The following is a 26129-nucleotide window of genomic DNA, read 5'->3' as shown; positions in this document are numbered from 1 at the left end:
GCGCATCTCTGGAGAGAAAGCAATGCAATTATATTGACAGCATATTTTTTTTGAATGTAAGCTATTTTGAGAATCAAATCTGCACCGATCTGAGACTTGAAGATGAGCACAAATTTAAGCCGGCCTCCCCTTCCATGCTGTGTGGCTCCGCGTCACTCATTTCCCTTGACAGTGAGCCCCTGCAGAGTTTCGTTTCCCCTCTTTCTCGTGAGCCACCAACGCAGCCGTCCTCCGTGGTCCACGCAGGGAACTCCAATATGTTCAGGGCAGCTGCTGCTGTGATACTGGCAAAGGAACCTTTGTGGCTTACGGCCCACGATCGTCGCAGTTCCCTGCATTTCACAGAGTTTGCAGGAGAAGCGTTCAAGGTGGCACAGAGCTCTGAGGTCCCTGAGTGCAGGGCTTGTCCACGTGGGGCAAAAACAAAACAAAACAAAACCACAGATTCTATGGCCGTAGAACTTAGGTTTAGAGGTTCTAGGCTCAACCTGCTTCTGGTTGCTGGGTTTGTTTGTTTTTATATGTTTTTTAAAAACGTATTCATCGTTTTTTTTAATGGGGAAAAGCAACTTGCAAGATTAAGAGCCCAAACCTAAAGCAATAAAACCATGAACCAGAAAGGTTCACCCACTAACGACCGAGAACATCTAGCTAAAAGTTGAGCGCTGAAAATGAGCCAAAAATCAAACTGCAAATCAAGACGAAACAGCTGGGAAGACAGGAATGTCTTTGCCTCGTGGCTAAACAGCTGGCAAAGCGAATCTGCTAGCCGAGGGGCCACCACTGAAAAGGCCGTTTCTCCCTTTTCTGCTCCCTTGGAGGAGGTACACAGAGAGAGGGCCCTCCTGAGTTGGGTTTTTTCTTGCAGGGAGCCCTAAAAGAAAGTGAGACCTACCCCCTCCACCAGCAGCCAGGATAGCCTGTACTATCACCTTCATCCCAGTTTTGCCTGCTGCAGGGAAAGGCCAGTCCAACGAGAGAGGAAGGAGAAGTCTAGAATTGCAGAGTTGGGAGGGACCACGAGGGTCATCTAGTCCAACCCTCTGCAACGCAGGAATCTTTTGCCCATTGGGATCAAACCCATGACCCTGAGATTAAGAGTAGTCTCACGCTCTACCAACTGAGCTGATTTTGATTTGATATTTTTGCATTCCGCTTTCCCAGCAACAAATGCTAACATTAGCGGGTGGCCCCACACAAACTACAGCATCAAACACGGTAACATATAAACCAGGCATCCCCAAACTGCGGCCCTCCAGATGTTTTGGCCTACAACTCCCATGATCCCTAGCTAAGAGGACCAGAGGCCAGGGATGATGGGAATTGTAGTCCAAAACATCTGGAGGGCCGAAGTTTGGGGATGCTTGATATAAACTGAGCAAGTGTCAACAACAAATTTGTCAGAACAATCAATACAATTCAGTAAAGTGCTAATACTTCAAAATATTGCAATGAATTTGCTGAGGACCAGCCCTGATTCGGAGGACACCCTCTCTCTGCAAAGGGGCTTCTTCCTCCCTCCCAGGCAATAAGAACTTCAATGGTTTTTTAAAACTGGCTGGCTCAAAAGCTTTGCATTTAGCAGCCGTTGCAGAGTTTGAGCTTGTTTTGACTAAAGTCCCGAAGCTGATTTGGTTATGGAATGAGGCAGAATTGTGGAGAGGCCACACTAGAGCCCCCGAAAGGGCCTGATTTGCACTGTCTCTCCCCCCCCCCGGGCAACCTAAAAAAAATAAAAAATAAAAAAGCCTCCTAGTATCTGCAAAATCTTTGCTTGAAATCGGCTGCTGTTTTGGCCGTCCTCAGTGAGCATGATCTCACAGACAGGATGTTTCTATTGGCCTTCTCTTGCAAGGCTGAATCCCACATTTCTCTCAGTTGCGCAACATGGCAATACAAGCTTAAATTTTTTTTTTTTAAAAAAATGCTGTCTTTCTTACCAAAAAAATGCACACCGCAAATCTGAAACAAAACACAAAACAAGTGGGGCTCAATCCAGCAGGAGTGGGGTATTTCCTCCCCCAAATGAAACCCTGAAAACAGCAGTAAGTTTTTTGTGTGTGTAGGTTTCTCGATGACTGTCAGAGGCAAATATGTCGGCTGCTGGAAACCCTGGGAGGGGGGCTTGGGTTTTCCCACTGGGGCATCTGCAAGGCGAGAATGCTGGGGCGTGAGGGCCACAGATTCTTCCTAGGCTCTCGAACTCAGATCTCCCAGGTCCTGCGAGAATGTCCCTTAGAGAAGGACCTGAACTATTTCCCTCGAAGCCCGAGTTTCACAGAATCATAGCGATTTGGAGGGACCCTGAGCATCATTCTAGCCCAACCCCCCTGCAATGCAGGAATATTCGGCTGCTGCCCGTGACAAGGATCGAACCTGCAACCTTGGCGTACTCAGCGCCACGCTCTGACCAACTGAGCTGTCGTTTTCCTCTGGGCTGTTTTATTTGACCGTTTTAACACACGCTGCAAACCGCTTCGAGCATTTTCCTTTAAGGTACAAAGCGGAGCAGAAATGAAACGAGTAATCAGAACAACAGTGTCTGCTAGAGGCAAAGCAATTAATTGCGTAATAAAAAAAAGAGGAAATTCTGAAGAAGGGGGAAAGGAGGGGAAGGAGGAGGAGGAGGAGTCTTAATAATTCCTCAAAGCAACAGCAGTTTCCACAGTGGCCACGCTGGGTTCCGTTTAGTTGACTCAACTTTTCTCCAGGTGCCGGAAAAAGAAATGCAAACTTTCAGATGGGCCGGGGGGGGGGGGCAGTGGGAGAGAAAAGAAACGAAAGAGGTTATTTTTTGCAAAGAGGAGGGGGGGGATTTCTGGGAAAGCGAGCGGGGAAGTAAACAGAGAGGCGGGCAAGAGGCAGAAGGGGTCAAGGGGCCAGGGGAGCGCTGCCAGGCTTCCTCTGCCCGCTCTGGGTCTCTGTCTGTTCCCTTGCAGTTAGAAAGCCCTGCCCCTTAACCGTGGGGAGGGATAGGAAGGGGAGAGGCCAGCAGAGGCTCCGGTTTCCAGAAAGGAAAGTAAACTTAGGATCTGCAAAAAGTGCCCCCCCCTCCTCCCTTGCCCCGGATGGCCAATCAGGGCACGGCGAGGCAAAGGCACACCAAATTAGGCAAGTGAAACAGCTACCAAAGCGAGAAGGGGAGGGGGGGGGGGAGAAAGCTGAGCTGATGAGATCAGACTCCCAAGGGAGGGGTGGGGAGGAAGGGCTAGGAGTCCCCACCCACCTCGCTTTCACAGAAGGATTGCTGACATTCCTCGAAGAGGAAGGCGAGGAGAAGTTGCTCCTACAAAAGTAGACAGCCCCCAAAGAACCGTGTTTCCAAAACGGCCAATTTTCTTGCAGAGGGTCAACGGGCAAGGGGGGTGGGTTGTCGCCTCTGGACCGGGGCTGCGATTCCGACAGCCGGCCAGCTGGAAGCACCTGGAAAACTGCTAAACAGGCACTGTTCCTGGGTTGTTTTTTTTAGCTCCCTGTTCCAGCGAAACAGGGGTAGGCTGCCCCTGGGTGTGGAGGCTCCACTGAGCTGGCAGGGCTCACGGCAGCAGAACGGTCCTCCTATCGACCCCGTGAATTAGCCTAACCCACAGCCGCCAATGGCCACCACTGGAGCTCGCGAGAGCAGATCCCGCAAGTGAAAAATTGTGTGCTGCAAGGAGAAAGAGGCAGCGCTTTAGGCCCACGTAGGCAGGGGACTCGTGCTGGGCTTCCAAAGCGCTCCCCCCCCTGTTTTGCTGTCTCAAAACAGCCCTGCAAGGTAGCCCAGGCTGACTGATAGCTGACTAGGAAGCTGTCTTCCACAGAGTCAAGATGAGTGGTGCCCAGGGAGCTCAGTGCAGTCTGCACTGACCGGCAGCAGCTCTTGAGCACTTCCGACGATGAATGTGTCTCAGCCTTGCACCACCAACAGGGCTGGAACCCGGGGCCTTCTGCATGCAAGACAGCTGCTCCACCCCTTCCCAGCCCAAGCACAGCCACTTAAGCTTCACGACCAAGAGGGTATCGGGGAGTGAGCTGCCTGCTTGGATTTGGGGACGAAAAGCATTTTATTATTATTATTATTATTATTATTATTATTATTATTATTATTATTATTCAAATATACTGAAGGCGGCCAATCTCATTCATATCCGGAGGAAGAAAACCAGTTTAGAGGAAACCTCGAGAGGTGTGCACAGAAAGGGGATGTTTGTAAACAAGAACGAAAAGGCTGAGCAAAAGGAGGAAACCTCAAGAAAGACGTCTGCGGGAGGTTTTTTCCAAGAAGCTCAGATAGATTTGCTTTTTGCTGAAGCCCCAGCAGATGTTAAAAGCGCTGAGAACTTTGCAGCACTTTTCTTGCAAGGCTCGGCGGCGGGAGAAGCTAGGGCTATTGTCTTCAAAAGGGGGGGGAAGCAGAGGAGATATTATTATCTCGGGGTCCCTTCCAATTCTATGAGTGGGGCAGCATTAAAAACAAAGGCAGGGCATGTGCTGGGTAGCTTTGCCCCCCTCCCTCAAAGCGGCAACCGGGAAGCCGATCCCCAAGGGGTGGTGGTTCTTTGTCGGAGCTGCGTTCGAGAGAGGGAGGGTGCCAGGTGTCGAAACCGCAAAGGCTGCTTGCGAAAGGGGCTGAAAACAGAACTTGCTGCCCGCCGTTTCTCCTGTTTTTACACATGCAAGCTTTGGAACGGAGTGACGGAGGCCACTTGGGGGGCTGCTTCTCTTCCAACCACCAAAGGAAGGGGCAGGAAAATCCCAGGGAGGTGCCTCCTGCCAGGTCAAGCAGCTAGCCCCCCCCTGCCTCTCCCAGCCTTTCCCCAACCTGCTGCCTCTTCCAGATGTTTTGGACTACAGCAGCCATTAGCCAGAACAGGCCTGCCGCTTGGGGCTGATGGGAGTTGCAGTCCAGAACATCCGCAGCAGTGGTTCCCCCCAGGGGGGCGATACCATGCCCCTGGAGAGCAGTGGGAATGCTTAAAGGGGTGCAAAGAAGGGGGCGGCAGGGGCATTGGGGGTGCAAACGACGAACAGAATTTGAAAAGTTCCCGTCGCTGGACCAAGGGGTTGGATTAATTAAACTGGATAGTTTTAACTGAGTTTTGAATAAATGTGCAATTAACTGTTTCACCCCACTGATGAGGACTTAAGAGCATCCCTCTTCAAAGATTTACATCTCACAGCTGAGAGATCGATTGGGTATCCAGTTAACTTTTTATTAGGGGACAGCTCCCCATTACACACCTCTGAAAAAGTGGACTGTTTTGCCCACAGAGCGCCAATTTTAAGGAGAAAGGTTTCTGGGGATACGTTAGGTTCATCAGGGGAACAAACTCTTACCTGGCAGAATTACCTGGTTTAAATAATGTGATTTATGTATTTGCTCTGCAATGGCCTTGGCTGCATGGATAAATAACAATTGCAATATTGTTACCTCTCTTGAAGACTACCTCTCTTAAGATTCCACCTAAACATTAGGAAGAACTTCCTGACAGTAAGAGCTGTTTGACAGTGGGATTTGCTGCCAAGGAGTGTGGTGGAGTCTCCTTATTTGCAGGTCTTTAAGAGGAGGCTTGACAGGCTTATGTCAAGAATGCTTTGATGGGGTTTCCTGCTTGGCAGGGGGTTGGACTGGATGGCCCTTGTGGTCTCTTCCAACTCTGTGGTTCTATGATTGAATTTTATTGTGTTGTTATCATCCTTCGGGGGCAGCACAAACCGCTATTCTGAATAACGCAAAGGGCAGGAAGCAAAGGGGATGAGTTTATGGCACCAAGAGGGCAGTGGTCTAGGGGTCACCGTGGGCTAGCAGCCTGCGCCTGTGCATTGTCAGGGAGCTACGGCCGCGCCCTCTTGCAGAAGCCCTGCCCCATGTCGCTCCCTACAGCAGGCGTGTCCAAAGTCTGTTTGGGGGGGGCTATTCTGGCCCTCTGTCCGGTTCTATTCAGCCCCAGCGGCAGTTTATTTCCTTGGGGTCAAAGCCCAAAAAAGCTCAACAACTTTGGTCGGCCCTCACGCATGTTCATTTCATCAAATCTGGCCCTCTTTGAAAGAGAACCAAGGGCAAGACTTTATCTTCACGACAAATTGCAGGGATGATAAAGTAAAGGACCCCTTCATCGTCTGTTTAACTCGTTGCTTGTTTTCCTTCTCTTCCTGTTTTTTCTTGGGATAGTATGCAATGAATTTTAACATTTTTAATTATTGTTGTGTTGATATTTGTGTACAGGCATGGTCCTCACCATAAACGGTTTTGTTGTTGTTGATAAATTGCAGGAAGAGAAGCAAGAGCAGCCCTCTCTCCCTTCCAAGCCTGGCCCCCATTTATTGGGGCGGGGGTATGGGAAAGGCATGGCTTCTGAGCACTGCGTGGCTTCTGAGCGACCCACGACGGAAGCTGCCCTGGTATTTCGCCAGCCGATCTGCTCAGGATGGCTGTGTTCACCATCCCTGGCTTTCCGAAGTCTCCTGAGGGGAGGCCATTCACAGAGACCTTCTGCAAGCTGAGACTGGACAGTTAGTTATCTCTCAGGCATTACGAGAAACTCACCATATATGAGCTGATCGCCAAACGGAACCTTAAACCTGGGTTGTGGTTGCCACAATGGAATGTTCTAGGTGTCTTTTTTAAAAAAAAATAAGGGGGGGGCTGTTGTTGTTAATTTCATTTCTATACCGCTTTATATTTTAAAGGGAAAAATCTCAAAGCAGTTTGCAACACATTAAAACAGGGGTCAGCAAACTTTTTCAGCAGGGGGCCGGTCCACTGTCCCTCAGACTTTGTAGGAGGCCAGACTATATTTTGGAAAAAAATATGAACGAATTCCTATGCCCCACAAATAACCCAGAGATGCATTTTAAATAAAAGGACACATTCTACTAATGTAAAAACACCAGGCAGGCCCCACAAATAACCCAGAGATGCACTTTAAATAAAATGACACATTCTACTCATGTAAAAACATGCTGATTCCCAGACCGTCAACGGGCCAGATTTAGGAGGCGATTGGGCCGCATCCAGCCCCCGGGCCTTAGTTTGGGGATCCCTGCATTAAAACTTCAAATAAGGCAATGCAGAACGAAATCAATTCAAGCTTCAAGGAAAATAGTTCAGGTCCTGCTCTAAGGGACATTTTGCTTTCCCCGTATTTATTTACCTACTTAATTTATAAACTGCTCCATAGGCAGAAGGACTCTAGGAAGCCAGTGGGGTGTAGTGGTTAGAGTGTTGGATGAGAGGACCTGGGAGATCAGGGTTCGAATCCCCACTCAGGCAGGAAGCTGACTGGGTGACCTTCGAGCCAATCACAGCCTCTTCGCCTACCTCACAGGATTGTTGAAGGGATTAACGGGGGTGGGTGGGTGTTGAGCCATGTCCTCCTTGGAGGGAAAAGTGGGATATAAAGGTGAAAAATAAGCTATTCTGCTGACCTGCTTAAGAAAGATGGAGGGGCCAACCAGATGGAGATGTCAGGTGCCAACCTGTTGTCCAAAAATCTCCAGGTGGACCCGTGCCACTTGCAAAACACACCTGGCGCCCGGGGAGTTTCTAACACTGCTCCCCGGCAGACTCAAGGAGGAAGACAAAGGTGGGTGCCGAGTTTCGCTGCTTCCCTTTATCTTATTTGATGCATTTATATTTTACCGTTCGGCCGAGGCGCTCAAGGCAGGTTACAACTCAAAATGCAATAAAACAAATAAATGGTTCAAAGCATTAAATGTCAGACTCCTCTGGGGTGACGGATGGTTCTCTTCCCGGGAGCCCATGGCAAGCGCTCCCTGAACAGAGTCACATTAAACTGCTGCTTAGAACAAACCACGGTTCAATGTGAACAAGCAAGTCGCCTTCTCGACTTTGCAACGCATACCTCCTCCAAGGAAGTCAGAGCAGAGCACAAGGAGTCGTTCCAGTTTAGCTTCGCAAGGATTCCCTCGGCAATTTAGCAAGAGTTGCGGTTCTGCGAGGATTGGAACTCGGGCCCAGAAATACCACTGCATTTTCACAGTGCCGCAACACAAAATACAGTGGTTACCTTGGTTTAAGAACAGCTTAGTTTGTGAACAACTTGGATTAAGAACGCTGCAAACCCAGAAGTAGGTGTTTTGGTCTGTGAACTTTGCCTTGGTTTAAGAACATGTTCCACTTCCTGTTGAGTGTGTTCCATTTGTAAATTGAGCCCGCCGCTGCTATGGGAAAGCATGCCTTGGTTTAAGAACGCTTTGGTTTAAGAACAGACTTCTGGAACGGATGAAGTTCGTGAACCAAGGTAACCACTGTACTGCCTGGTCTGAAAACCACCGGGCATGGATACTGGGTAGCAGAGGAGCCCCAGTTTCCTAGCAATCCTGGAAAACCCAGCCCCGCACCAGGGCAAATGGCTAGAAAGCAGAGTTTGATAGAAAGCAGAGTTTGATGTGTAGCCCTCTTCACGCTCCTGTGCAAAGGAGCAGCGATTTAGAAACAAAACATAAAAGTAATCCGGTAACAATTTGGTCCCATCAAGATGTCAGCAAAGCAGACAGAGCAATGCCTTATGAGGAACGGCTTAGGGAGCTGGGTATGTTTAGCCTGGAGAAGAGAAGGTTAAGGGGTGATATGATAGCCATGTTCAAATATATAAAAGGATGTCATATAGAGGAGGGTGAAAGGTTGTTTTCTGCTGCTCCAGAGAAGCGGACACGGAGCAATGGATTCAAACTTCAAGAAACTAGATTCCACCTAAACATTAGGAAGAACTTCCTGACAGTAAGAGCTGTTCGACAGTGGAATTTGCTGCCAAGGAGTGTGGTGGAGTCTCCTTCTTTGGAGGTCTTTAAGCAGAGGCTTGACAGCCATATGTCAAGAATGCTTTGGTGGTGTTTCCTGCTTGGCAGGGGGTTGGACTGGATGGCCCTTGTGGTCTCTTCCAACTCTAGGATTCTATGATTCAATGTTGTGTTTACTTTGCTTGCAGCTCAACGGGCACGGAGAGTTTCACAAAATATGCATCATAACAAATCCCTTCTTCCATGCAACCGTGGCAGTGAGGAAAATTGGTGTGAATTTTAATTTGTTTCGGTATTTTAACTTTTTGTATGCTTTGATGTTGTTGCAATTTGTTCTTGATTTATCTTCTTGCAAACTGCTTTGAGGTTTTTTAAAAAAAGCAATCAAGTTTTATGCAACAAACAAACAAACCTAACTTAACGGGGCATCTTCTAAACGAGAGCCGGTCTTGCTCCAAATGTTACACTCTGGCACAGTGGTTCTCAAAATCTTTTTCCCTTTGGGCTACACATGCAGAACAAAAATTTGCTCGTGCCACACTGATTTCATGATGGAGCCTGTTTAGTTTGGGGTGGCAAAACCTGCTATCCCCCATTGCTGGAGTTCGCAGGGGCAATTTTAGCCATCATTGCAATGGTATCCCCATGGGGGGACAGGAGGCCCAGCGTGGCGTCCTCAAAACAGGGGTGTCCAGCTTCCAAGAGACTGCGATCTACTCCCACTATAAATAAACTGGATTGACCTGAGTTGTTGAGCTTTTTTTTGGGGGGGGGGTTTGAGCCAAAGTTGTTGAGCATTTTCTTTTTTGGAGGGCTGGGGGGGGGGTTGGACCTCAGGGTCCCACAATCGACCAGGTACAGCCCGCAATCGACATGTAGATCGCGATCAACCTGGTGGACTCTAAAAGGAGTGCAAAGGCAAATTTTACTTTACCTGAAGGAGAGTCTCCACCCCCATCGTTCTGCCCGGACACTGAGGTCCTGCGCCGAGGGCCTTCTGGCGGTTCCCTCACTGCGAGAAGCAAAGCTACAGGGAACCAGGCAGAGGGCCTTCTCGGTGGTGGTGCCCGCCCTGTGGAACGCCCTCCCACCAGATGTCAAAGAGAACAACAATTACCAGACCTTTAGAACACGAGTGTCAAACACAAGGCCCGGGGGCCAAATCCGGCCCGCCAGACCTCGTCATGTGGCCCGCCGAGCGCCCCAGCCAGCGGGACCTTGCTGCTGAAGCGCCGCGCCGACAAAGCGCCGACAAACAGCTGGGGCCGGGGGAGGGGGTAGAAAGGCGGCCGGAGCAGCGCCGCACGGAGAGTCCCGAGCCTCTGCGACACAGCAGTGCTCTGTAGCACTTTGAATCCTCCTCCTGCCACGGCTCGGCGCCTGGAAACGGCTGCTGCTGCTGCTGCTGAAGCACAGACAAAGCACCCAGCAGCGCCGCGTGGAGGAGGATTCAAAGTGCTACAGAGCACTGCTGCGTCCCAGAGGCTCGGGACTCTCCGCACGGTGCTGCCGGGCACCGACCCGGCAAGCCGCCTCCTCCTCCTCCTCCTCTTTCCTCACGTCCTCCTCCTCCTGCCGCAGCTCAGCCTCATGAACGTGCAACTCTGAGGCTTTACGCACTTCTCCTAAAACGGACACCCGCTGCCTCACACTGCATGGGAAATGCTTTTTGTCCCTGGGTCCCTTCGCACTCTTTTCTGGCGCTGAATCAAGGCGGCGACCCCCCTTCCCTTTCTTTCTTCCTCTCTCTCGTTCTTATTCTTTCTTCCCCTCTCCTTCCTTCTTTATCTCTGTCTTCTCTCCCTCTTACTTTTTCTTTCCTTCTTTATTCCTTCTTTCCTACTCTTCTTTCTCTCACCTCTTTCCTTCCTTTCTCCCTCCTGCTCCCTCTTTTCTTCCTTCCTTCCTTCCTTCCTTCCTTCCTTCCTTCCTTCCTTCCTTCCTTCCTTCTGTCCTTCCCATCTTTCTTCCTCTCCCTCATTCTTATTCTTTCTTTCCCTCTACTTCCTTCCTTATTTCTCTTTCTGTCTTCTCTCCCTCTTTCTTTTTCTTTCCTTCTTTATCCCCTTCCTTATTTCCTACTCTTCTTTCTCTCCCCTCTTTCCTTCCTTCCTCTCTCCCTCCCACTCCCTCTTTTCTTCCTCCCTCCCTCCCTCCCCTCCCCTCCCTCTCCCTCTCCTTAGAAACATAGGCTGCTGCTTTATACTTCTGGCCCTTAAACCCTGGAACCAGGAGAGCAGCTCCAGTGAGTCAACCTCAGCCAGTCCCTTTGGTGAAGGGTGGTGGCTCACTGGCAGAACATCTGTCCTGCATGCAGAAGGACCCCAGCATCTCCAGGTACTAGTAGCTCTGCAAAGGTCCTGCATGAAACCCTAGCGAGCCTCCACCACCCAGTGCAGTTACCAAAAATCATTTTTCAATAAATTGTACAATAATTGTACATTTGAATATATACTTGCCATTATTCTGACTATGTTTCTGCTTTCAGAGCTAGTTATTACTTACATTATTACAAAAACAGTAATAATTGAATGCAGTGACAATAATTTATGATAATAAAGAGTGGACACATAGTCCTACAGATACAACCGGCCCTTTGAGGGTGACCACACTGCTGATGCGGCCCCCGATGAATTTGAGTTTGACACCCCTGCTTTAGAAGGCATCTTAAGGCAGCCCTGTTTAGGGAAGCTTTTAATGTTTGATGGAATTCTGTATTTTAATATTTTGTTGGAAGCCGCCCAGAGTGGCTGGGGGAACCCAGCCAGATGGGCGGGGTATAAATAATAAATTATTATTATTATTATTATTATTATTATTATTATTATTATTATTATTATATTTTGCATTGCACTCTGTGAACTGCACTGAGAACTTTTGATGAAGGGTGGCATGTAGATTTAATAAATAATAATAAAGCAACCGCATTTGCGCTGCTTGCCTAGAGTCCGCAGCGCTAGCCGCCTCTTCATTGCCCTGACCCACCAAAATGACAGGCCTTTCTCTTGCTTTGCGCATCGAACACGCGAGTGTATGCCGGTGGGCTCCTTTTGGGGGAAGCACCCTCAAACCGATCCCGCAATGGCGATTTGGTGCGGAATAGCAAAGCCCTTCCTTACCTGATCGTGCCGGTGGGAGAGGGCAGGGGGCTGACCAGGCTTCGGAGGTCCGGCTCCGGAATGTGGATCTTAAGCGGCGATATCTGGGGGTAGAGCGGCCGGAGAGGAGGCGACGAGGCTTCTTCCTTCGCCTCCTCTCTGTGGTAGAGCGACGTGAACTGGATCTTGATGATTGTGCTGGGGAATCGAAAAGTACACCTGTGGGAGAGGAAGGAGAGGAAGAAAAGAGTCAAAAGGTCTGCAGAACCTTAAGGGCCGATGGTTGGAGACACGCAGCGAGGAGAGAATCAAAACAGCTGGTTTTCTAAGTCCCGCTGAAAAGAAAGTCCTTCTGCACGCAACGCATAAAATATGGAACTCCTTCCTGCAGGAGGCAGGAATGGCTCTTAAAGAGGATTCGACAAATTCACAGAGGAGGGCTGTCAGGGGCTACAATTCCCATTAGCGCCAGCCAGCACGGCTAACTATCAGGGAAGATGGGAGTTGTAGTTTAGGACCATCTGCAGGGCAGTGTTAGAAACTCAAGATATATCATCTGGGCGCCAAACGGCAACTTAAATCAAGGTCGCCACAACAGAGTGGCTATTTACCCAGGGGTGGGCGATTGGGTATTTATTTGTGTAATTTGTATACCACCCTATATCTGTAGACCTCAGGGTGGTTTGCAACAGGGTGGTTGGACTAGATGACCCCCAGGATCCCTTCCAACACTGCAATTCTGCGATTTAAATTACATTGCTTGACCGAGGCTCGCTTTTAAAACAATTCACTTGTATGCAAGAAGGAGAAACACATGCTGTGGAAAATCAGAAATGCTATTAACTATGGACTAAGTAAGAGGTTTCTAAACTGCGGGCGCAAACCTGGCGCCCAGAAATCTCCACACAGTTGCAACCGGACCCGTCCTGGTAGGAAAAAGTGCCTGGGAAATTTCGAACACTGATGCCCCCTATAACCACGCCAACTATTAGCATCTCTCCAGGGGCTCAAGCAGGGGTCTTCCCCAGCTCTACCTGCAGGTGTCGATGACCAAATTTGGGACCTTCTGCAAGCAAAGCAGAAGGTGGTGCTTATTATTATTATTATTTTAAATTTCTATACCGCCCTATACCCGGAGGTCTCAGGGCAGTTCACAGCAAAAAACCAAAATATAAAACCACAAAATATATAATCAAAAATAAAAGCAACAACCCAATACCCCCCTACCACTACCTAGCCAGGGCCTGTGCCCTAATGCAGCACACCAAGAGAAAAGGGTTTTCCTCCTCCTGCCTTGTGCAGGCTGCTTTGCAAGGTCCTGACTGCAAGGGAAGCCTTCTGCACGATCACCTGGGCTGGGCTGGGCAGCCCCCCTGCAGCGATGAGACGTGCTCCATTCGCACATCAGGACCCCGAAACGTGTCTGCAAATGTGCGCCCTTTGCAAATCGCTGCTGGAGCGTCACTGGTGCGGAGTTCCGCCGGTGGGTCGGCCAGGCCAAAGGAACCTGTCCCAAAGGCAGCTGCCTTGGCCTCAAGAACTCAGATTGACAAGGCATCTTCTCCTCTGTAGTGGTCCCTTGGTTCTCAAACACCTTGGTCCTCAAACAACTTGGAACCCAAACACTGCAAACCCGGAAGTAAGTGTTCCGGTTTGCAAACGTTTTTTTGGAAGCCGAATGTGCTCCGTTTTGAGTGTTACGCTTCCGATTTGAGTGTCATGCTGAGATCTGTCTGTTTTTCCTATTTATTTTGCGCTTTTGTTTCTGCGGCTTTTTTTGTTTTGTTTTTTCTGACTGTGTGGGACCCAGTTCAGCTACTAATGGTTTGACTGTGTGTGACTGCAGTACATTGTTTATTGCTTTCATTTTATGGCTCCATGCTCTCGTTAGACAGTAAAATCCATGTCAAATTGCTGTTTTAGGGGTTTGTTTTTAAAAGTCTGGAACGGATTAATCCGTTTTGCATTACTTTCTTTGGGGAAGCACACCTTGGTTTTGGAACGGACTTCCGGAACGGATTAAGTTTGAGAACCAAGGGCCACTCTACTCCGTACAGCGATGGAATACCCAGAGGAGCTCCACAATTGCCAGTAGGCACTCCCTCCACCCAGCGTGGCGCAGCAATTAGTAGAGGGACCATTCTCCTCTGACCCCACTCCATAGCCATCGTTCTGCAAAATGAACCCCGGTTCCCCAATCTGTCTCGAAGACGCTCGCTCAGCAGCTCAGGAACCGAGCGTGGCAAGAGTTTTGTCGTGCCCCAAAATCACATCAAGGAAAGGGCCAATCCAACGGGAACTAAGCTTCCTCGTTGTCATTGCCTGGCCGCTCTCCTGCTATCCTTCCGAGATGAGCTCCCCTTGCCCTCCACCCTCCGCAGCAAATTTGCCACGGGCTTTCGGACTTAGGAGCAGCCGCTCATATAGCTGGGGGAATTAGAAGGCAGGGTTCCCGAGGGCAAACCCTGCAAAAATGGGAGCAGGCAGCGGAAAGCTCAACACGCTGCAGTCAAAGTTTGACCTACAAGCTTTTTGCTGAATTGCCGCTCGCAGTTTCTAAGCTTTTTATTCGCTCTGCAGCCTCCTTCCAAGAACGTGAAAGCTTTATCATCCGTGCAGTGTCATCGCAGGCTAAGGTTCTGAGCCTGTAAAAACGCAGCCATTGCTTTGTGCGATAAAATGAACACACACCCCCTCCCTTTTTGTGCTGGACCGGCTCACAATATTACAAGCAACAATGGAGCTGTTTGTTCCACACCATCAGAAAGCAGCCCAGGTTGGCCTCTGCAGTTGGGAAGAAGCTGAAGAAACCGGCGTTCGCTTGAACTTTTTCCTCTGCATTTTCCAGCAGCAAAGCAGGAACGAGCTCAGCAAGTTTTCGCAGCCTCTGCCAGGCACCTTGAGAGCAACACATCACGGCTCTGTGAAATCCCCTCGCATAATGCGCATTCCCCACCAAAACAAAACACTCCACCTGTTTTTTTGCTCCAGGCAAGGCTACTCCATTTTGGCGGGCATTCCCCCCGCCAGCAGTTATGTCCGATGGCAACCGGCCACACGGGCCTCTAACGTGCTATAAGGACGGGCAGTTATGATGGACATTGTAGCATACAAGTCAATTTTCCGCGGGCGCATTTCTCTCGCCGCCGAGACGGCTGGCGGCGCATCGACAAGGTTACCGCTACCTCTCTACATCTCTCTTAACAGCAGCCTCTCGAAGTGATGTGAAGTCGCAATTCCACCTCAGAGGGGGGGTGGAAGGAGCAGAGGAAGTCATGGACGTGAGTGGAAGCGCCAAGAGCACAACTCCACTTTCTCCGGCTCGCCATTGTTTTCTGTGAAGCACCCTCATTCTGGCGGTTCAGAATAATGTTTCCAAATGGGGGGGAAAACAAATTAAAACTCTCGAAGATGCATGCCCGCTCTCAACTCAGCCACAGTGGGCTCCTTCAGGAGGAATATAAATTCGATAAATAAGTTGCCGCATTTTCCCGTGTATAAGACAATGTTTTTTTATTTTTAAAAATGGGGGGGGGTAGTCTTATACACAGATGCGTGGGGGCGGGTGATTGGTGGCAGCGGCGAGGAGGAGACTGTCAGCAGTGATTTTGAGGGGGGGAGATTGGTGGCTGCGGCAAGGCCTGCTGGCGATTGGCTGCGGCAATTGGCGGCTGCGGCGAGCAGACGATTGGTGGCCGCGGCAAGGCGTGCAATTGGCAGCAAACCCCCCCCCCAAGCTCAACAACTCTGGGCAATCTCCCCCCCCCAATTTCCCTAATGGGGTCATCTTATACATGGGAGGTGTGTGTTATATACGGGAAAATACGGTACGTTCCCAGCAACCCTGCGAGGAAAGCTAGGCTAAGAGACTGCGACAGGCCCAAGGCCACCTAGTTGGCTTTGTGGCTTAGTGGGATTTGAACCCTACTCTCTCACGGATCCTAGTCCAGCACACTAACCACTATGCTACTCTGGCACTCCCAACAGCGAGCAGTCCAGGGGTTGGCAAGGTTTACCGGCCGTGGGCTGGATCACTCCCACGGAGATCGTCCGTGGGCCGGACTGGCGCAGCGCGACACCGGAAATTGCTTCTGCGCATGCCCAGAGGCTGAAAATCGCACCTGCACAGAAGCGATTTCCGGTGTCTGGAAATGCGCAGATGTGAAATGCCAGTGTGGTGTAGTGGTTAAGAGCGGTAGACTCGTAATCTGGGGAACCGGGTTCGCGTCTCCGCTCCTCCACATGCAGCTGCTGGGTGACCTTGGGCTAGTCACACTTCTTTGAAGTCTCTCAGCCGCTTTGAGACTCCTTCGGGTAGTGATAAAGCGGGATATCAAATCCAAACTCTTCTTCTTCTGCTATCTGCGCATGCACAGGCGCAATTTCTGGCGCCGCTCGGCGAGTCCCCGGACTGTGCTGTGCTGGTTTAGTGCAGCGCACAAGGGACTCACCGAGAGGGTGGCTTGGTTTGGGGGCAGCTTGTGGGCCGCATGTTGCCGACCCCTGGTGCAGTCTATTCTACATCTTTTATGCAGCAATGTCTCAGCCCTACTCTTTCCCTTGCCTCCTCTGCTCCCTGTTCCATGTATGCACCAAATAATAATAATAATAATAATAATAATAATAATAATAATACCCTGCCCATCCGGCTGGGTTTCCCCGGCCACTCTGGGCGACTTACAGTTCATATAAAAACATAGTCAAACGGCAAACATTAAAAATATTCAGATCAAGACATTTAAAGACCTTTAAAGCCCTAAATGGCCTCGGTCCAGTATACCTGAAGGAGCGTCTCCACCTCCATCATTCTGCCCAGACACTGAGGTCCAGCACCGAGGGCCTTCTGGCGGTTCCCTCATTGCGAGAAGCCAAGTTGCAGGGAACTAGGCAGAGGGCCCTCTCGGTGGTGGCGCCTGCCCTGTGGAACGCCCTCCCAACAGATGTCAAAGAGGAAAACAACTACCAGACTTTTAGAAGACATCTGAAGGCAGCCCTGTTCAGGGAGGCTTTTAATGTTTAATAAAACCCAGCCAGATTATTATTATTATTATTATTATTATTATTATTATTATTTGAAGATGGCCCATCACCCTGGTCTCACAGCTGCCAACCAGATGCATATGAGAAGCCCACAGCTCTCCCCTTCCAGCAACTCTCCCCTTCCAGCAACTTGCATTCAGAAACACCGCTCCTTCTTGACTGTGGAGGCAGGGCAGAGCCATTGCAGGTTAATCCCAGCTGCAATTTTGCACACTTTGGCCAGCAGGGCCACGGGCCCTGGTGCCACTCTGCGCAGTTTACAATGCAAGAACACAAAATGCATAACACAATAATAATAATAATAAAAACCACAATACCTATCCCACACATATTTAAAAGGCCATAGATTGAAGGGGAACGTTTTTGCCTGGTGCCTAAAGATATGTAGTGAAGCCGCCAGGAGGAGAGAGCATTCCACAAATGGGGAGCCACCGCAGAAAAGGCCCTGTTCTCATGTTGCCGCCCTCCACACCTCCCGTGGTGCAGGCACCCGAAGAAGGGCCTCAAGATGAAGATTGCAGGGGCCAGGTCGATCGATAATACTACTCTACATCCAAAATTTAAAAGCTCACAGAAGATTAATACACGCCTAAAACTTGGGCGTCATAATAAACATTTGAGACTGATGGAATTTTTTATTAAAAAACCCAATTACTTTGCTGTCCTTCCTCCTTAATTTCAAAAGAATGCACGTTCACCCAAAAAACTTCATTCATTTTCAATTGCTGCACTGGAGGGGGAGAACAAACAAACAAACAAACCCTGTTCCTAATAACAATAGTAAAGGAGAATAGCAGGAAAAAAGGAAGAAAAGGATTCCTTTGTGAATCCCTTCTGTAAAACATCCGAAACTCAACAGCAGCTGCCAAGAATGCATGAATAACACGAGGCTGTAAAGAGAAAGAATAGCAGCGTTTGAAAGTCACAGAGATCAGAGAAGACTGGAGAAATAGCAGCATTAAAAAAAAAAAAATAACAGAAGTGTACGGCTGTGGGAAAAGAATAAGCAAGCTGGAAACAAATCAACAGAGGGAGAAATAAGACTCGGGGCCTCCCCTCTCCTCCGCCCCAGGCTTTCTTTTTTAAAAGAACACCTTTTCACAGTTCGCAGGGCGATAGGCGCTGTAAACAAGGCCGTATAAATAGGAAGGTTTCCATAAATCACCGCGGAACTGTAAATTCTGTAGACATCTTGCATTGCTCAATCCGTGAAAATATTTGGACTGTAGGAGCTTGTTTACACGCTCGAAAGATCCAGAGGCCAGTTTGGAAGGTGGCCCACGTGTAGCGGTTGTTCTCTTGACACAATAATCCCGGCTGGGCTCACGCTGGGGTGTTTTGTTTACAAATGGCTGTGCCCCTTTGCTAACCGTCCCTGGGCATTCATGTTGCAGGGCACACACACACACACACACACCCTTCTGCTCGAGTTTATCCCACGGATCTGCTGTGCCGAGTTGATTTATGCCGCTTTTAATCATTGTGTTTTTGCAAAGAATCGTGGAATTGCGGAGTGGGGAGGGAACTCTGGGGCCATCTAGTCCAGCCCCCTGCAATGCAGGAACCACAGCTAAAGTTGCTAAGAAGTACTGGGAAATGATTCAAAATGCATTGAATATGATGTTTAAGATTTGTTGTTTAGTCGTGTCCAACTCTTCGTGACCCCATGGACCAGAGCACGCCAGGCACTTCTGTCTTCCACTGCCTCCCGCAGTTTGGTCAGACTCATGTTGGCGGCTTCGAGAACACTGTCCAACCATCTCGTCCTCTGTCGTCCCCTTCTCCTTGTGCCCTCCATCTTTCCCAACACCAGGGTCTTTTCCAGGGAGTCTTCTCTTCTCATGAGGTGGCCAAAGTACTGGAGCCTCAGCTTCAGGATCTGTCCCATTTAATCTGTTTAAGATAACGTTTGCTAAAAAACAACAACCCAGAAGCTTTCCTACTAGGTATTATAGGAGCCGATATACCAGGATTACAAAAAGTCTTATTTAAGTATGCAACGACACTCTTAGCACAACATTGGAAAGAAGGAGGTGTCCCAGCACAAGAAGATTGGCGAGTGAAACTAATGGAATATGCTGAAATGGCAAAATGGACAATGAAATGAAGAGGAAGAGATGGGTCAGGTCCCAGCCTCTGGAGAAGCAGGAAGAAAACGTGCTCCATCTTCCACACAGCAGCCCTTCAGATATTTGAAGATCACCTCTATCTTCTCTTCTCTTCTCTTCTCTTCTCTTCTCTTCTCTTCTCTTCTCTTCTCTTCTCTTCTTTAAGCAGAGGCTTGACAGGCATATGTCAAGAATGCTTTGATGGTGTTTCCTGCTTGGCAGGGGGTTAGACTGGATGGCCCTTGTGGTCTCTTCCAACTCTAGGATTCTAGGATTCTCTTCCTAAACATGCCCAACTCCCTCAACCGTTCCTCGTAAATATTTTCAATATCACTGACGTTTTCCATTGTTGCACCTCGCCCTGGGACCTTAGGGAATACAATTCCAATGATAAAAACCAGTCTGTTCCTCCGCAGCCAAACCATGCATGAAACTGCTGTTGAACAGTGGCAGGCCCAAGAATGACCCCTGCGGAATCGCTCTGGGGAAAATGCTCCCTGGTTTAGTACTCGAACGACTCCAATTTTGGCGCAAGGTTGCTATGGGGCGGTTTAATTCAACCCCGTGGTGAAATGAGGGCGTAGACTGTAGGAAATGCAGGATCAGGATCCACCTTATTTTGCAGAGTAAGGACCAGTGCAAACCAATCATCCCAGCCAGATGGGCAAGGTATAAATAAATAAATAAATAAATAAATAAATAAATAAATAAATAAAAACAACAACAACAACAATAATCCTGGAAAGGTTGCTTGCACTTTCAATCCCACCCTGCGACAACGCAAATGCACAAACACATGTACAAATGTGCCTCATGACTTTTGACAGACTCTACTGCTGTCCCCCTTCCCCCCCCCCATTAAAAACCAATTTTTTTTTAACACAGCCTGGACAGCAGGTCCACATGGATACAGAATTGATGGATACTGCAGCTGACTTAAATCCACCCATTTCTGTTAGTTTACTCGTGAGTGCGACTATCATTTTATCTCTCCCCCCCCTTCCCCCCCCCCAAAAAACCAGGTGGAACATTAATCTAAGAAAATAAATATTGGTTTTGGTCTTGCTGAAAGATCCTTGAAATATTAAATGGTATATAAATGCTTTGAAATCAAAGCAAGCAAGCAATATACCATAGAAGCAAAAGGCACAAATTCCTTTTCCAGTACAGCCATACCTTGGTTCCAGAACGCCTTGGGACTCGTACGTTTTGGCTCCCAAACGCCGCAAACCCGGAAGTGAGTGTTCTGGTTTGCGAACGTTTTTCGGAAGCCGAACGTCCGACGCGGCTTACGTTTGAGAGGAGGAAACTCCCGCAGCCCACCTGAAGCCGCGCCTTGGTTTTCAAACGTTTTCTGAAGTCGAACGGACTTCCGGAACGAATTACGTTCGAGAACCGCGGTACGACTGTACTCACCTATTTGGTGTTAGCGGTTAGGCAACTGCTAGGAGCTTGGTGCTGATTCCAAGGGACGGAACCTGAAGACCCCCATCACTACCCCCAGCTTTCAGAAGATCGAGATATGCAGCAGAGTGAGGCCCCCACAATTCCACAACAGACCACGTCACTGATTTGCTTCCGCCGTTAACCATGCTGGGTTTTAATACTACAGGAAGAGAGCTGTGCATGCTCCAGGCCCTCCGGCAGACGGATCAGGCCCAGCCTTAGAACGATGCAAAATGTCTGTGGCCTTGATAGCAGCACATGACACCCAAACTCCTTCCAGAACACAAAGCTGGTGTTGTCTTGTCTAAGCCTGAAGGGGAAGGAGGGGGACCCCGAAACACCCCTCCCCACAGCAAAGTGCAAAGCCGTTTGCTTCCCCCCCCCTTTTGCATTCCAGTTAAAACATTTTTTTGCTCAATCTGGCAAAAATACATTTGAGCTCTTGGAGTGATGCTAAAAGCATGGAAATCGCTCGGGGCTGGCAGGATCCTCTCAGCCAAGCTCCCAAAAGGACCAAAAATAGCAAAGCTCAAAGGAAGCTCTGGCGGCCAAACATGACAATGGTGCCCCGGCGGTCAGGCAATGCAGGCGAAGGATCCAGCTCAGCAGCACTCCTGCTTGTTAGCTAGGATTTGACGTATTAAAATAGCTCCTTGGCCCACTCTCCCTCTGAATCCCTCCGGAATAAATTGGCCTTTTTTGTGTGAGCGCGAAGCCCTGGGGCAACTCCTTCCTCCATCCAAACAAAGCTTGAATATATGCATTGGTTCTGCTTTGTATTTGATAGTCAAATTGCTCCAAATTCAGACTGCGAGAGCTCCGGGGACAGGGCACAATCCTGGCGCCCAGGCTGCTCTACGAAGCACCGTGTTGCACAATTCTTTGCAGATGAGCAGGTCGCTTTCCCATCCCGAATGCTGTCCAGGACTCAACAGGGAGAGGCCACATGTTGTCTCCAGATTCACAAAGCTGCAAGCATAACGCACACTCAGGAATTGCCTGCACCGTGCAAAGCTGGGCCTTGAATACTGGGTGCGCCCATGAGGGAGCTGCCAATAATAATAGCAATAATAATAATAATAATAATAATAATAATAATAATAATGATGTTCTAACAGAACATTAAAAACACAATAAAACACCAAACATTAACAACTTCCCTAAACAGGGCTGCCTTCAGATGTCTTCTAAAAGTCAGATAGTTGTTAATTTCTTAGGCATCTGACGGGAGGGCGTTCCACAGGACAGGCGCCACCACCAAGAAGGCCCTCTGCCCGGTTCCCTGTAACCTCACTTCTTGCAGGGAGGGAACCACCAGAAGGCCTTCGGAGCTGGAGCTCAGTGTCCGGGCAGAACGATGGGGGTGGAGATGCCCCTTCAGGTATACTGGACCGAGGCCGTTTAGGGCTGTCAAGGTCAGCACCAACACTTTGAATTGTGCTCAGAAACGCACTGGGAGCCAGTGTAGATCTCTCAGGACTGGTGTTATATGGTCTCGGCAGCCGCTCCCAGTCACCAGTCTAGCTGCCGCATTCTGGATTAATTGCAGTTTCCGGGTCACCTTCAAAGGTAGCCCCACGTAGAGCGCATTGCAGTAGCCCAAGCGGGAGATAACCAGAGCATGCACCACTCTGGCGAGACAGTCTGCCCACTCTTATGTGTGGCCAAAAATAGTAAACGCAGGATTCTTCGGGCAGAGAGGAAGAGACACAGCAAATGTTACATGCCCAGAACACAACGTCACACTTGCAAGAGGCCCTGTAGGACCTGGAAGAGACCAGGGTTCAAATCCCAACTTGGCCATGAAGCTCCCTGGGTGACCCTGGGCTGCCTCTCAACTTGGGAATGTCCCTGGCAGGAGGAGGTCAGGGCACATGTGCAATGCCCAACCCCTACTAGAGTTTGGGAGTGGGCACGCCTGTCTTTTGCCTGCAAAGGTAGGGCACCGTAGATATCTGCATGTGGACACACGGCTTTGCAAACACTGGGTACAATAAACCTTGCCTTCACGTTCTGTTGGTGTCATTGTTGGAAACTGGAGAAAGTCAACATTTTGCCAGCTGGTTTCAGGCAGCATGGGGAGTCTGGAAACAAACGCTAGAGAATCGTTTCCCGCACCACAAAACGTACAAAAAGCTTCTCAAAGCATGTCAACATTACGAGTCCAGGGGAATCGGGAGAAAAACAGCCTGGAAAGATCAAAGTCTGCTAGCGGATCATTTAGGCTTAAATGCTCGATGGGAGCGGCTGCAAATACAGAAAGGCCACTGGGATGCAGAATTCTGCAAAAACCATTAATGTGGCAATGTACTGTTTCGCTGAGAGAGGCCCTTTTGTGTGACCATGGTTCTTGGCCAGGAGACACCCAGGGATCTGGAAGGCGTAGCAGTTAAGCGTGTCAGACTACGACATGGAAGACTAGGGTTCAAATCCCCATACTCGGCCACAAAGCTCACCGGGCAACCTGGGGGGCCAGTCGCCGTTGCTCAGCCTAACCTACCTCGCAGGGTTGTTGTGGTGATCAAATGAGGGGGGAAACCACACACAGTGGTACCCCGGTTTACAAACACAATTGGTTCCGGAAGGCTTTACTTAACCTGAAGCGTACTTAACCTGAAGCGAACTTTCCCATTGAAAGTAATGGAAAGTGGATTAATCCATTCCAGACGGGTCCACAGATTACTCAACCTGAAGCGTACTTAACCTGAGATATGAGTGTAATTGGTTCCGGAAGTCCGTACTTAACCTGAAAAGCGTACTTAACCTGAAGCGAACTTTCCCATTGAAAGTAATGGAAAATGGATTAATCCATTCCAGACAGGTCCGTGGAGTACTTAAACTGAAAGTACTCAAACCGAGGCGTACTTAAACCAAGGTACACCACCTTGAGATCCTTGGAGGGGAAAAGTGGGGTATCAATGCAACAAACAGATGAAAATAAATAGTCAAGGCGTCAACATTTACAAGTGGCCTTTGCAGAATCAAACCATGAGGTATTCAGTCCAGACTTCAACAACCTGTTGCACCATCCAGATGTTTCGGACCACAACTCCTATCAATCCTAGCTAGTGGCGTTGTGTTGCAGCTGCTTTTAAATTGTTTTTAATTTTTTTCTGTGTTGTTTTAAATGAGACCATCTTGGCTGTGAGCCCTGGAAGACCTGCGCCCTGCTTGGCCGGCCCTTTCCCATCTGGCCTGGGAGAGTGACTGACTCCAGCTACAAAAGCTGAACCGGTTGAACAGATTCTCAGGCTGGAGTATTGTTTACTTGTTGCTGTTATTGACATTATTGTTGCATCCTTAGTTTTAGATCTTACGATTGACGTGGAAATGGTTTCCATTTGGTTGTGTACTTTCTGATGTGTTTTACTGATTGTTTATGACTTCTGTTATAATTCTGTAAATCTTTGTCATGTTGTAAGCCGCCTCGAGCATTTGGTGGCACCTCGGGTTATGTTACCTTCGGGTAACGTAATTTCGAGTTACAAATGCGGCAAACCTGGAAGTTTATACTTCCGGGTTTCACCGCACGCAAATGCGCAGAAGTGCTCTATCGCTCGGCGCGTGCGCAGAAACAACACCTCCGGATCGGACTTTTCGGGGTAAGTACGGGCTCCCGGGACGAATTAAGTTCGTATCCGGAGGGTCCACTGTGGCTTCAGCTATGGAAAGGCGACATACAGATAAAATGATGGTGATGACTTATACCCTGCCCATCTCTGAAGGCACTCAAGGATCTCTCATTAAGGTAGCCCAGCAGGAGCTGATCTTGCAGACCCTGGTTGCAATCTATGTTCTTGTGCCATTAGAGAAAAGGAGGAGGAATGAAAGCATTTGGGGGGGGGATGAGGAGCTGGGAAAGAGGAAAACTGTGATTTTAACATACCGTTGTTAAACTGTGCACCCCACCACCCCAGTTATTAGAAAGGTTACAGGTTCTGTGAAGAAACTCATTTGAGACCATCAACTTCTGGAAATCCGGCCGGCAGGCTCTCTCTTTTTGCTTCCACTCTGCTGTTTAACCAAGCAAGTCATAGCCGTGACGTGTGGCCTTTTTCTTCCTCTTCTTCAAATGCCACAAGTTATGTTAGCATTAAAAAAGAGAGAGTAAAAGTTACTAGAATAACATTACCAGCGCTTTCCAGAAGGGAAATAAGGTCCCCAAACCGAAGCAGAAAAAGAACGTTTGCAAAAAGACTTTGATTTCCACAAACATTCTCCTCTTGTGTTGAGCTACTGCTGCAAAACTTAGCAGTCCTGGAAGGAACCTATTTATCTGAGCCACACAAAAGAAAAATTGGGCTTGAAACGATCATCGTTGTTCTGAGCAGTCCAAACAAATATTCTCTCCCCTCCCCTTATGTCACCATATATTGAACAATAAAGCAAAGCTTTCCATGAGACATTGCACACACAAAATGCACAAAGGCTGTGAGGCTCAAGAACGCTCTTCTCATCACTCCACAAGATATGGCAGCGGCAAGGTTCACACTCCTTTTAAAAATATCTTCCCTTTCTTGAGAACAGCAAACATTTACTTGTTGAAGAGAAAAAGCAACAAGCAAATAAAATCCTGGGCTGGAGAAGAGGCCTGACAACTAGAGCGGCATGACAGCAAGCTAATATAATGCCTGCCTAGTCTGCACATCGCACTAAGACAAACCTTTTTTATTTTATTTTTTTGCAGCGTAGTTTTTATTCATTTTCAACTTCAAACTGTTTTAACATGGTTGCACTGAGATACGTCTTTGTTTACATGTTGTTTACATGCAACATTTGCATAAAATTGAATATAAACGACTCTAAACTCTCAAGACAAACGTTTCTGAATATATAAACAAAGTTGTGTCAGAATGCATATGCCAAAATTACAGCTGTTACAGTGGTACCTTGTGTTACAGATGGGATCTGTTCCGGAGGCCCGCCCGTAACGTGAAATGCCCGCAACTCGAAGCGCTGCGTCTGCGCAGGTGCGTGGCGCAATTTGGCGCTTCTGCGCATGCGCGAGCAGCGAAACCCGGAAGTAACCATGGGACATATCACGAAAAGACGCAACATGAAGCAGACACAACACGAGGCGTGACTGTACATGTATGCAATTATTTATAGTAACGTATAGAAATGATGCATATAGATCATAAGTAAAATGTACTTCGTATAGAAATTTACAGGAAGGGGGGGGCAGGAAAATTGCCACTGGGAGTTGAACCTGGGGCCCCCGTGCATGCAAGGCAGCTGGTCTACCTCTGAGCCGCTGAACCTTACATCTGTTTTGCATTTTCAGCGGTGCTGCTTTCCGGCTGGGCTTGTAAGCCGCGAAGGTATAGATTCTTCCTGACATGGCTATGCAAAGTGGAATGAAGCCTGGGGCGATGTTTGGGAACCTCTGGCCTCAAGAAACCAAAGGCTTGATGTGCCCACGGTTCTGGATACTCCATCTACAAATAAATAAATAGATTGCCACAGGCCAATGCAAGCTGAACGAGCAACATTCTTAACCCGAACAGGCACTGTGTTTCATGCAAACATTTAGGCATCATCTTCCTTCCCTTTATCTCTCTCCACCTCCAACCAGGGTGGATAAAAAGCAATGATTTTTTTAACCAAGGGACTGTCTGGCAGCAGAACAGGTCAGAATGGGAGGTGGCAGACTCTCCTTTTCTGGATGGGCCTCTTAACTTGGGGATGCTGT

At 48.7% G+C, this 26129-nt stretch overlaps 1 protein-coding gene across 2 annotated transcripts in view; it reads right to left on the bottom strand.

Moving 5' to 3' along the window:
• The window catches only part of FOXK1 (forkhead box K1), an 86763-nt gene that overhangs the window by 26038 nt on the left and 34596 nt on the right, over positions 1–26129 (bottom strand). For both annotated transcript variants that reach the window (XM_035130522.3, XM_035130523.3), the window contains exon 2: positions 11865–12062. In XM_035130522.3, the coding sequence (XP_034986413.3) occupies positions 11865–12062 (198 nt within the window). The remainder of the gene's footprint in view (positions 1–11864; positions 12063–26129) is intronic.

Source organism: Zootoca vivipara, chromosome 13, assembly GCF_965207765.1.
Source record: "Zootoca vivipara chromosome 13, rZooViv2.hap1.1, whole genome shotgun sequence".
In the NCBI taxonomy this organism is placed as follows: domain Eukaryota; kingdom Metazoa; phylum Chordata; class Lepidosauria; order Squamata; family Lacertidae; genus Zootoca; species Zootoca vivipara.
The sequence above is the reverse complement of the archived record's forward strand: the minus strand, read 5'-3'. Positions and strand labels throughout refer to the sequence as shown.